Source organism: Neomonachus schauinslandi, chromosome 11, assembly GCF_002201575.2.
Source record: "Neomonachus schauinslandi chromosome 11, ASM220157v2, whole genome shotgun sequence".
In the NCBI taxonomy this organism is placed as follows: Eukaryota; Metazoa; Chordata; class Mammalia; order Carnivora; family Phocidae; genus Neomonachus; species Neomonachus schauinslandi.
This window is the reverse complement of record NC_058413.1, coordinates 9,292,634-9,304,725: the sequence shown is the minus strand read 5'-3', so window position 1 is coordinate 9,304,725 and position 12,092 is coordinate 9,292,634. Positions and strand designations below refer to the sequence as shown.

Here is a 12,092-nt window from a genome sequence, read left to right as displayed (position 1 = left end):
ACTCTTCCAGCGATTGGCAGAAATCAAACAGAAATGCCATGCTTTTGTTTAAAAGCCTTCTCTGCTACCAGTCTCCTATAGGATAAAGTCCAGACTCCTCACCCGGCCCTGGAGGCCCTCCTTGGAGACGGGCCCTGCCTGCGGCTCTGACCTCAAAGCCTCCTGCTTCCCCCACCTACACCACGGGTGCAGCAATGGGCAAGGCTTGGAAATAAGGTTGCCCTCCAAATTAGGCTGGCAAGTTCACGGACAGTGGATGCAGTGAGCCATCTATGGGGATGAACCAGGAGATGGTCCCTAACGAAGAGGAAAGGTTTCTGCCATATCCTGTAATCCACCAAGGTGCGAGGGTGTCACGTGAAGAACGCGGGGGTCATCTAGTAAGTGGATATCCAAGCTGATGCACTGTGCCCTGCTGGATGAACAGAAAGGGCTGGTGTGCCAAAGACGAGGGGTGGGCAACAGCACAGCAAGACAGGAGGTCCTGAGCAGAAAGAAGGGACAATGGAGAGTCTGCCGCTTCCGTCCGCAAGGAGCCTTGACTGGGTCCCTTCAACCAGGCTCTTTATACTAAGTCTGTGCTCACCGCCCAACCTTCCTGACTTGTCCACAGGGCAGAATATACTTGTCTAGTCTACTAGACAGTTCTCACAGCAAATTAACAAATGTGCTCCTGGGGGCGCCGGGGTGGCTCTGTCGGTTAAGCATCCAATGCTTGGTTTCAGCTCAGGTCATGATCTCAGGGTCGTGGGACTGAGCCCCGCTTCAGGCTCCACACTCAGCACAGAATCTGAGCTTCTTTCCCTCCCCATCCCTTCCCTCTGCTCCTCCCCCTGCCCCCTGCTCTCTCTCTCTCTCTCAAATAAATAAAACCTTTAAAAATAAATGTGATCTGGTTGCAGCTATGGGTCTGGACGCTTAGTGTGCAGCCTCCTCTGAGAGATGGAGCCCTTCGCATTCTGTCCCCTCACACAGGTTCTCAAGCGACAAAGCCAGGAGAAAGACCCAGGTCCCACTTCTCATCTGGTTCCCCCAGACAGCTCCAGGTGTGTGGTCTGTGGAAGACAGACAAATGGAAGAAAGGGCGAGCAAGCGGGAAATCGGATGCCACCAGCCCAGAACAGAGGATCCTCCTGGTGGGCAGACCTCCTTCCTCAGGTGACACTTACCTGCATTACTGTGAGGCACACACATTTATATCCAAAAGAGGCACCACATCCATGCTGTTCATATCTCCACACCTTTGCAGGCAGTTCCCACTGACTGAAGTACCCTCTCTTCCCAAAGTCACCTGAAGATCCACACTCTACCCTTCATGATCCATGCAATATCTGGGACATAATTATACTCAAAAAAATCCATCATTTATCTAGAATTCAGACTTAACTGGGCATTCTTTTTATCTGCTACATCTAGCAAATTTGCGGTTCTTCAAGACTCAGCTCTTGGGCTCTTCCTACGTTGCCCCTGCTGCCCCGAGGCCCGGGGACTCTCTCTACCACCATCGCACCTCACCCAGGCTCTGTCGTACATTTATCTCACGGGAACAAGTTCGCTTGTATCTGCTTTCCTCTCTCGAACATGAGCCCCATGAGGGCGTGATCCAAATTTGTGTTATCTTGCCAGTCATTGAAGAAAAATTAGAAAATCCAGGTAAGCAAAAGGGGGGAAAAAAAAAAAAGCACTCATATGAATCCAGTACAGCAGGGTCCTACTTTTGAGCCTCTGATGGAAAGACTGAGACCGATGTGGAAACTCAGACAGTAGATTAAGCACGTTACAGGCATAGAGGACCTTTTTATTCCCATCTCTCTTCTTGCAGGTGGGACCACATCAGTCACCAAGTGGTCCCAGAGAGATAACCCTGGCTCCCAAAGAAGATCTGCCATCACTCACTGGCCAACCCCTTGGAAGAATGCACGTGTTCATGGGCAAGAAGCTCTAACCAAAGCCAACGCATTCCAAAAAGTTTGAAATTCATTGTTTCCCCCTGGCTCCTGTCTTTCTTTCTTCCAATAAAGATGAGATCAGCTTATCCAATTGGATGTTCTGTAAACCACAAATCTATCTGAAGTGTACTCATTTCACCCTTGATGAATTTCAAGACCTGATTATTTTGCAATTATATCAATGTTGGTAAGTGTTAACTATTAACCAGATAACCAAAAAATTATTTTTGGATAACCAAAAAAAATCAAATTTTGATGTCTCACATCATAGAACAAGAATTTTTGTATGTATCCCCGTAACGGGAAACTTTGAAAAATCATATGCATAAAGAAACGTATTGACTGACATGTTAAAAATAACATTTTCATTTTTGTAGACTGATAAAGAGGAAAGAGAAAGGAGGGAGAGAATGTGCTCGGGCTCTCTCTAGCTCCTCCTCATATGGAGTCAGAAGTCATGCACGGACTCTGAAAATTGATACAAAGTGACCAGAATCCAACTCTCCCTGTGATTTTTTTTTTACATTTTTATTTATTTGTTTGTTTGTTTGTTTGTTTGTTTGTTTTAGAGAGGGAGACAGAGAAAGCGCGGGGGGAGGTGCAGAGGGAGAATCTTAAGCAGACTCCACAACCAGCTTGGAGCCCAACACGGGGTTCGACCTCACAACCCTGACATCATGACCTGAGCCGAAATCAAGAGTCAGACGCTTAACCCACTGAACCCCCCCAGGGGCCCCACTCTCCTGATTTTTAGCGCCAGGGAAGGGTGTAATGAGAACCACCAGCACTGACCCAGCATAGATGCTCGATAGACGTTTATTAATGAATGAGTAAGACAACCACCAGGGCCCCGCAGTTGCCAAAGCCCACCCTGGTTACAAATGTAAACCCACACCTGATCCCCTTAGAAGTGAAGAAACGCACCAAGTGGAACTCCTACAGCAGCCCTGTGTCCAAAACAGGCTGGGGCTCTTGAAGCCACCTCGTGGAAGGTATTCCTTTAACTGCAGGTGTTTGTTTACTTTGGCACAGCAAGATGTAATTTCCCATTTTTAGAACAATGCTCCAAAGAACAGTCACAAAAACAGCTTTCAGAGGGGGCGGTTTTCTTCCTGGCCACTGCTACAGCCCTGTAAAACAACAATAACAACGGGATTTTTATTCAAAACACTGTTTGCCTCTCTCCGTAAAATCAGGAGGCCATGCGTTAGCTTCGCATGAGCTGAGAAAAGATCCCTGCGACCCCTTGGTAGAGCATCCAAACAAACTCTTCTCTTTAGGAGGGGTCGATTTGGAAACTACTCTGCTGTTGGATCTGTTTTGGTCTTGATACACCTCCCTCCATGTGATTCCTATGCGGTAAGGGTGGAAAGGAAGTTTCTAGAAAGCCTGTGTCTGTTTTTCAGGTGCCCCGTGCAAACCTGAAACCAGAAGAGGACACTGTGTTCTTGAGGACATGCAAATAGCAGACTGAAGGGGAGGACCCAGGAAGGGATGAGGTACATCCCCTCCCGTCTTAGCCATGAAGAAATCCCTTTCATTACCATCTCCACACAGACTTCTTCTCTGCTTCGTAAACTCAAGAAATTGGCTCCAAGACTTCGGGAGCCCTCTCCCCTCCCTCCCCATCTACTTAGCCCTTCCTTTCCATGCTGCTGCCTCTACCTGGATCACACTGAACTCCTCCCCACCTGAACTTGCATTTTTCTCTCCTCACCAGCCTCCTGGCCCAGTCACTTTGACCTCCCGTGTGGGTCTGCACACCCCGGCTTCATCTTACACCCTCCCTGCTCAACCATGGTCAGTGACTCCTCTTCCTATAGACAGAGTCCAGCGTCCTTGGTGGGACCTCATCTGGAGCCAGTCTTCCTTTCCAAGCTTATCTTCCACGAGTTCCTACATAAATCTTAGGCGCCCTCCAAAATGGCCGGTTCACCACTCCCAGACTCCACCCCTGCCCTCTGGGTACCACCTCCCTCCCTTACCCCGCAAATTGGAATGACCTTCCTGGTCCTGTCTCTGTGACAAAATCTTACCCATTTCTGCAAGTCCCACCCAGCTACTACCTCTCTCTGCCCAGTCTAGCTGAAAATGACCTCCCTCCCCCACCCCTTACTAAAGCACTGAGATTCTGCCCCATCCACAAAGTATCTTCACTTTGTAGAGAAATCATTAGCGTAACTTTTTTCTTTCATATATGTGCTGAATTGTATGAAAGAGAAAAGTGCTAAGCCTCTTTAAGAGTCCTGGGTGGAACCAGTTCAGTGTCAGTTGTTTTTTTTTTTTTTAAGATTTTATTTATTTGACAGAGAGAGACACAGCGAGAGAGGGAACACAAGCAGGGGGAGTGGGAGAGGGAGACGCAGGCCTCCCGCGGAGCAGGGAGCCCGATGCAGGGCTCGATCCCAGGACCCCGGGACCATGACCTGAGCCAAAGGCAGACGCTCAACGACCGAGCCACCCAGGCGCCCCCAGTGTCAGTTTTGATATTGCTATACTACCTTTACTGAGCACTCGCTATGACCCTGCTGCTGAGCTGAGGGCTTCTTAGGTATGACCTCATTCAACCCTTGCAATGAAACTATAAGGTACGTACCGCATCCCCTTTTCACAGACAAGGAAACAAAGGTTTTGAGAAGCTAAATAACTTCCCCGAGAGCCTCCCGGTTTAGGAGTGAGCTGGAGCTCAGGCTTGGCTCACAGTATTGACTGTTGTGGCCAATACTCGATACTTCTTTCTCGGAGAACTTACAACACAGAACAGTTAGGATGAGCAGCGTGGGTAGGAAACCACAGGTTCTTCTCCCAGTTAGAACCAATTCATGGAAAGTTTCCCCATTTAGTGTTGGGGGGTTTTTTCTTCTTTTTGTTTAAGACAGGAGAGGGATTTAATCCTGGAATATCAGGAGACATGATGAAGTTTTCTTTGAAAAATGGTATCAGGGCGCCTGGGTGGCTCAGTTGGTTGAGCGTCCGACTCTTGGTTTCAGCTCAGGTCGTGATCTCGGGGTCTTGAGATCGAGCCCCGCGTCAGGCTCCACACTCAGCATGGAGTCTGCTTGAGATTCTCTCTCCCTCTCCCTCTGCCCCTCCCCCTGCTGCACGCTCTCTCTTTCTCTCTCTCTCTCTCTCTCTCAAATAAAAATAAATAAATCTTTTTAAAAAATGGTATCCAAGGCTTTGATGCTTGGAGGGGAAGCTTTGAAGCTGCACCTACATCACCCTAAGGTCCCAAGCCAAGTAGCAAGAACACGGATTGTGGTGCTCAGGTTCTGCCTCCTGTTTTGCAGCAGGGAGGCTCAGTAAGCTATTTACCTTATGAAGTCTCAATTTCCTCTTCTATAAAATAATAATACTTAACCGGCAGGGTGGTTTGGATGGATTCAATGAAATAATTTATACAAAGCACCTAGCATACAATGAGTGTTCAATAAATTAGTATTGTTACTACTTCCCTTGGACATAAGAATCTGTGTTTCTTTTCATTTTTTTAAGTCGAAGTCTAACACATATACAGTCAAGTACATAAGGAGTGCACTTGTCGTGATGAGCACAGAAGGATGTATGGAAGGGTTGAATTATGCTGTTGTACATATGAAACTAATATAACACTGTATGTTAACTAACTGCAATTAAAATTAAAACATAAAATAAAATAAAATAAAAATTGGGGTGCTTGGGTGGCTCAGTCAGCTGAGCATCTGACTCCTGATTTCGGCTCAGGTCACGGTCTCAGGATCCTGGGATCAAGCCCCAGGCGTCGGGCTCTGCCCTCAGGGGGGGAGTCTGCTTGAGGATTTCTCTCCCTCTCCCTCTATCCCTTCCCACCCCCACCCACCCAACCCCTGCTCACTCTCTCTCTCAAATAAATAAATAAATCTTTAAAAATAAAAAAATGCATAAATGGATAGCTTGATAATCATTTACACGTATATGCACTTATATAAGTACCAGTCCAGACATAGAGTATTTCTAGCACCCCAAAAGTTTCTCTCACACACCCTCTCAGTCCATAGCTCCACCAGATATAACGATGATTTGACCTTTCATATTTTAGCTTTGCCTCTTCTTGAACTTCGTAGTAATGAAATCCTACAACATGTAATCTCTCACTGCTATGTGGTACTCCACTGTAGGAATACACCACCGTTTGTTTATTGCTGCAACCTCCAGTTGATGAGAATTTCAAGTTTGGAGACAATGTCTTTGAACATTCTTGTACATATCTCTGTGTTGTCATCTCTTAGATATATATACCCAGAGGGGAATGACGGAGTTAGGGAGTAGGCATATCTTTAGCTTGAACAGAAACTAACAAACAATTTTCTACGTGATTGTACATTTCTACAGTCCCCACAGCAATGTACGATAGTCCCAGTGGGTCCATATCTTCAGTGACCCCTGGTATTGTCACCCCTTTTCATTTTAGCCACTCGGGTGAGTGTGTAGTGGTATGTCCTCATGGTTTTAATGTGCATCTTCCCGGTGAGTAATGATATTGAGCACCTTTTCATAGTTTATTTGGCCATCTGGATTTGTTATTTTGTGAGGATCTATTAAGTCTTTTGCCCAGTTTTTATCGGGTCATCGTCTTTTTCGTACTGATTTGTTTTAAGGACTTTTTTTTTAAGATTTTATTTATTTATTTGAGAGAGACAGAGAAAGTGCAAGCAGGGGGAGGGGCAGAGGCAGAGGGAGAGGGACAAGCAGACTCCCTACTGAGCGAGGAGCCTGACACGGGGCTGATCCCAAGACCCTGAGATCATGACCAGAGCCGAAGGCAGATGCTTAACTGACTGAGCCACCCAGGCGCCCTTCTTACTGATTTAAAATGGTTCTTCATATATCCTTAAAATGAATACTTGGTCGAATGTATGTACTGCAGATTTCTTCTGAGTCTGGGCTTGCCTCTTCGTGTTTTTAATGGTGCGTTTTGACGAGGAGATGTTATAATTTTGATAAAGCTCAACGTACCAATTTTTCTTCTATAGTCAGTGCTTCTGGAGTTCTGTTTTAAATTTTGCCCACCCCCAAGGTCACAAAGACATCCTATGTTAATTTCCTTTTATCTTGCTTTCCCCGTATCTTCCTCTAGAGTTGAGATGAGCTTCTATTTCAATAAGGAGAAGAGGTCCCACAGAAAAACTCACCATGACTGGTTTGCGCTGTCGCTCACATGATCATGACTACCAGTCTTTGGACCATCCAGTCTGTTATCCTAAGGCCAACTTAGAGCATCAAAGGGCACCATTGCTGACTGGATACATTGCTGTAATTCCAGAGACTCTAATTTGGAGGGGTGGGGGAGCATCTTCCAAAATGAGCCAAAAGGAGAAGGGAAGCTATCAGTCCCCCTCAGTACTATTTACATTCTCAGGCCAGCGGTTTACTCCAAAACCCTAGCTGTGATCACTTTGCAGACACATTCTTCCCATCCTAGCAACTCTCACTGTCCCCCCTTTATAAGCCTTTTCCCCACGCATGTTCTCTTCTCCCTGGATTTGCCCTTTTATCATCATTCACCGACCCACTTGACACCTTTGCTTTTTCTTCCCTTCACCTCCCCTCCTCTAACGCCAGGTTTCCCAGCTTCAGTGGGGAGGAGCCTCATTTCCCAAGTGCCACGGACGTTTGGGGCTGGAAACTGTTGCTGTGGGGCCCGTCCTGTACACTGTAGGACACACAGCTCTTCTGGTTCCTCCCATTTCCTTCCCACCTTGCTACTGTCAGTCAAGAGGCCTGAGGGAGCAGTAAGGGGGTGGGAGGCAAACCACAGCTTTTTCAAGCTGAAGAGAGCCTTAGATATGATCTGGTGTAACCCCCTCATTTTACAGATGAGGAAACGGATCCCGAGAGGGGGAGGGGGAGGATGCACCAGAGCCAAATATGTGGGGGAACAAAGCCAGGCCAAACAGGAAGTTGAAATTCCAGGGCTTGAGGCAGAATTTCCAGTCCCACCAGGGAACCTGGGACTGCTTCCCACAGCAACTTTCTCCCTCCAAGCCATGCGTCCTATTCCAGAAACAACCAGGGCTGCTCAGACAGAGCAGCAGACTCAGATGGGACAAGCCCCCAGCATGTGTGCATGAGCATCAGTCCCTGAGAGCCTGTTCCAGAGCCTCCCGTGGACACAGACGACCACCCATTCCATCGGGGATGTTTTGAGATGACTCATGCCGTGACCATGTCTTAGTGTTAATTCTGTCGTCATGGGGGAAATGATGGGCATAGCACCTGCCCACACCTGTCCCAACGGAGGAGTTGGAGAGCAACAGAGGTGGAGAGCTGGAGGGAGCCTGGAGATCGGGTCTGTCCTGGCTCTGCCGCCAAACAGGCAGGTGATGGGGACCTCCCAAGTTATGGTGGCTGTTAACACCTACTGAGCGCTTACTGTACACTAGACCTGGGTGCCCTCCTGAAACGTCTTCGACAGGGTCGCCCGTATGCGCGCATCACCCTACTCATTACTTCTTGCCAACACCAAGCTCACCCCCAATGTCACCATCAGACACCCATGGAGACCCCCTTGTGTGTCAAAGTCCACACCAAGAACTTACACAAAACTCAAGATTTTAGCGGTTCCGTGATGAGTACTTTCATGTTAACAGTTATGAACTTGTGTCAGCAATTATTAGAAAAATGCCGGGTTTCATTTATGGTAGTGACAAAGATTTCTTTTTAATTAAATGTGAGGTTTTAAAATAAATCTGTTTCAAGAGGACCATTAAGCAAACAGTGTACGGAGGGCATGTGGATGTGCAGAGAGGGTGATGGTGGCCCTGGATGGACTTAAGTGTGGGCCCCCAGCTTAGAGGCAGCTGCCCTGCTGTAGCCTTTGTGCATCGGACTCCCACCTGCTGCTCCCACGGCCTCTCCCTCAGTAAAGCCCTGTGGATTTGAAAGGCCCTAGTCAGCCCTTCTGCCTTCTCCTGGCCTGTTCCACGTGAGGGTCACTCACTTCTGGATTCTCTCTGCTTTCTGGTGGTAAAAGAGAAACTCAACAAGGCTGATCAATGTACTGAGATCCACAAACAAGAGGCCAAGTAAGAAGACAGAAAGGGATGAGGACACCGCGCCCTTACCCTGGTTCCAGTCCTGGGCCTTCTGCCCCCCACCAGACTTACAAGACACTGGCTGGGAAAATGTCCGGCCCAAGGCCCTCTGCTGAGGACCCCTCCCGCACTGGTCTGTGCACTGGCCATGCTGTCGAGGACCCCACTCCACCCCCTCCTGCTGGGGGTGTGGTGGCATGGGGGTAAATGGAGCAGGCTGGTGGCTCCAGAATCTAGGTCCTATGGGAATTCCAGCCTCAGACGAACTGTCCTGTACTAGGACCTATACCTGGTGATACAGGAAGGACTGTCCTCCCCTGGCAAATAGAGACAGTTTATAAATAACACTCATCAATGAGATGGGGGGACTCGCTCAAAGCCCCAGGGATACGACAGCAAACAATAGGCTGGAATTCGAACCAGCCTCCAAACCCCACCATCCTCGGCTCTCTCAGACAGGAGTCAAACACCATCTGCCCTTGGAGGGCCGGTCATTGTATTCTCTTGGGCGCCACCTCCCCCACGGCTGGGCGGGTGTCCGGACAAGGAAGCCTGAGCCTTGTTCAGGGCATTGTTCTCCCTCAGAAGAGGATCTCGAAAGCAGAAGGAAATTAGAAACAACCACACAATGAATACCAGATTCTCCTTTCTCCCTGCTTTGGTGGCCAGGAGATTAAGCAGGGCCGGCTGACAGTGCGCCCCACCCAGCAGCTGCTGGCCCTCCAGGAAGTCGTCCATGCCATTGGGAAGGGCTGGTCTTGGAGGCTGCTCTGGTTCTCTATTGATTTCCACAAGGTCCATGTTCTTTCTCCAGCTAGATGCTGACTCCTGGAGGGCAGAGACGCATCTCGGGCTTCCTTCCCACAAGGTATCCCCGACAAGTTGCTGGCACTCTGTGTTGGCGGGTTGAGTAACTGATTCCATCTGGGCACTTTCCTAGACACTTCACAGGTGTAAACTCACCGAACCCCCATAGCCATGCCATGAGGGAAAAACTATCGTCAGTCACATTTTGGTCATGAGGAGGTGGAGTCCAAGTGACCCAGGGGTGGGCAGGACTGATCTGACTGTGGTAGCTTTGATGGGACTACATGATCCCACTCCTTACTTCTTACCAACCTCAGCATCCCCCAGTGAAGCCATGAGACATGCACGGAGCCCTCCTGAGGTCAACGTCCAACCCCACATGCCAGCTAAAGAGGGTGACCTAAGAGAAGACATGTCCCCTTCAGTACTTGCACCCCGACAGACAGCACAGGATGTGGGTGGACATTAACGAGCTCTTGAGGAGGAGACACACAGAGCTAATGTCAATCTTACCAACTTTGCATCGGAACATTCCTGCTAAGGATTTTTTTCTTAAAAATACACTCTTTTTTTCTGTTGGGGCTATTATTCATTTTAACACAATGTTGTGTTTTATGCCTCCTACGTAAGTAGGCACCAGCTTTAAATGTTGTGGAATATTGAGCTCATATATCTAGTCAAACTTCTGTTTGCTTTTTGCTGCATCCATAGCTACGATCTGAATAAATAGAGGAGAAAGGTTTGGCTCCCAAACCTACTAGCTGGGCCCTATGCCATCATTCCCCAAAACAAAGGGGAAAAGATGCCAGAAGTGAGGGACCAGGGCTAATGGTGAAAGAAAACACCATCCTGTTCCAAGGGGTACTGTGCAGGGTCAAAACTCCCCAGAAAGGGATGTGGAGAGGGCAGGAAGGCATTCCGCCTAGGTCCCCATGAGGAGCATGCATATTTTAAACCTGTGGGCAGAGGAGAGAGGCTGTCACAGCCCAACCCGCTGTAAATGAGGCCACAGGCTTGGAGGACACCAGTGAACCCCAGCTTGTAAGTGGTACGCCTAGACCTGGGACCCGAGTCCTCTCTGCCCAACTCAGGGCGCTCCTGCCCCACCCTGTTGTCCATGGGCCGCAGGATCTGGAAGCTCTGTGCTGTCAAGTGTCCTGCACCCTCTGGACAGCCTGATGTAATAACCACGCCCCTGAACAATAAAACCCAAGGATCAGGCTTTGTCCTTGGACTTTCCAGTGTACAACCACACAAATGGATCTGGGGTGGTTGCTGTTGTTGTCGTTAGTCTGTTATATCAGAATGTTAAAACAAAGGTGCTGGAAAGGTCAAGGTCACCCGTTCACTCTCTAAATGAGCCCACTGTCACACAAAGGAAAGTGAGGGGAATCTTCATCCCTGGGCATCTTCACCATCCTGCAACCCTTCTCTCATCTCAGAAGGCATCTGAGTCTCCAGAAAAGCCTCCCGACTCGGTCCAGTAACAGCCACCACCTCTTGCGCACTTGAACCCATCCCCTGCCTCTTTCAGGACAAGGGAATCAACTACCCCATCTTACTTCCCACTCTCCCCTGCTGGCTTCTTTGGCTCATCCAATAAACATCTTCAAGTCTGCCCCAAGAAAGATCTCTTTGTGTCTGCCTCCTGTGGCCAGAGATTGTCCCATCTTTCCTCTTACCTTTAACATCAAACTTCCTGGTAGTCTACCTTCCTCTTCTAAATTGCTCCCACTAATTCCTAAGCCTGCAGTGGGCAGCCCAGCCCAACCACTCCATGGGAACTGCTCTCTCAAGGGCCACAAATAGGCTATAAGCATCAACTCCAGTAGCCACTGCTCAATGCCCATCCTACCTGACCTCTCTACATCAATCAAACCAACAGAAAAAAAAACTCCTTGTGAGATGTACCTAGAGCAAGCACTGTGTGTGGCTTACTCAAAAGCCATTCCCCTTCTCCTTAGCTGGCACAAGACCAACTTTGTTCAAGGACAGGAAAGAGATTCTTTTATCTCGACAGGGTGGGCACAGGCCTTGGTCCAAGGGTAGGCATGTATCCTTTCTAACCAGTGGAATATGGAGGAACATCTGCTGGAGTCTTCTGGGGGCAGCCCACCCCCCACCAATAAGAGAGAGACATGTGAGGAGGATGTCTGCCCCATGCTGCTCCCTGTTTCCTGTCTTTGAACTCAGTTGTGTGAGGATGTGATGCTTGAAGCTGAGGGAAGGCCAAGAGCACCTCAGCAACACTGGCCCAGAGCTTTGCCGCCAAGCATTCTGACTA

At 48.6% G+C, this 12,092-nt stretch overlaps 1 protein-coding gene across 2 annotated transcripts in view; it reads right to left on the bottom strand.

The window, feature by feature from the left end:
• Window positions 1-2,747: 2,747 nt before the first annotated feature.
• AHNAK (AHNAK nucleoprotein) overlaps window positions 2,748-12,092 on the bottom strand; it is a 78,870-nt gene continuing 69,525 nt past the window's right edge. For both annotated transcript variants that reach the window (XM_021685473.1, XM_021685474.1), the window contains one exon: window positions 2,748-3,079. In XM_021685473.1, the coding sequence (XP_021541148.1) occupies window positions 3,041-3,079 (39 nt within the window). In that variant the 3' untranslated portion in view covers window positions 2,748-3,040. The remainder of the gene's footprint in view (window positions 3,080-12,092) is intronic.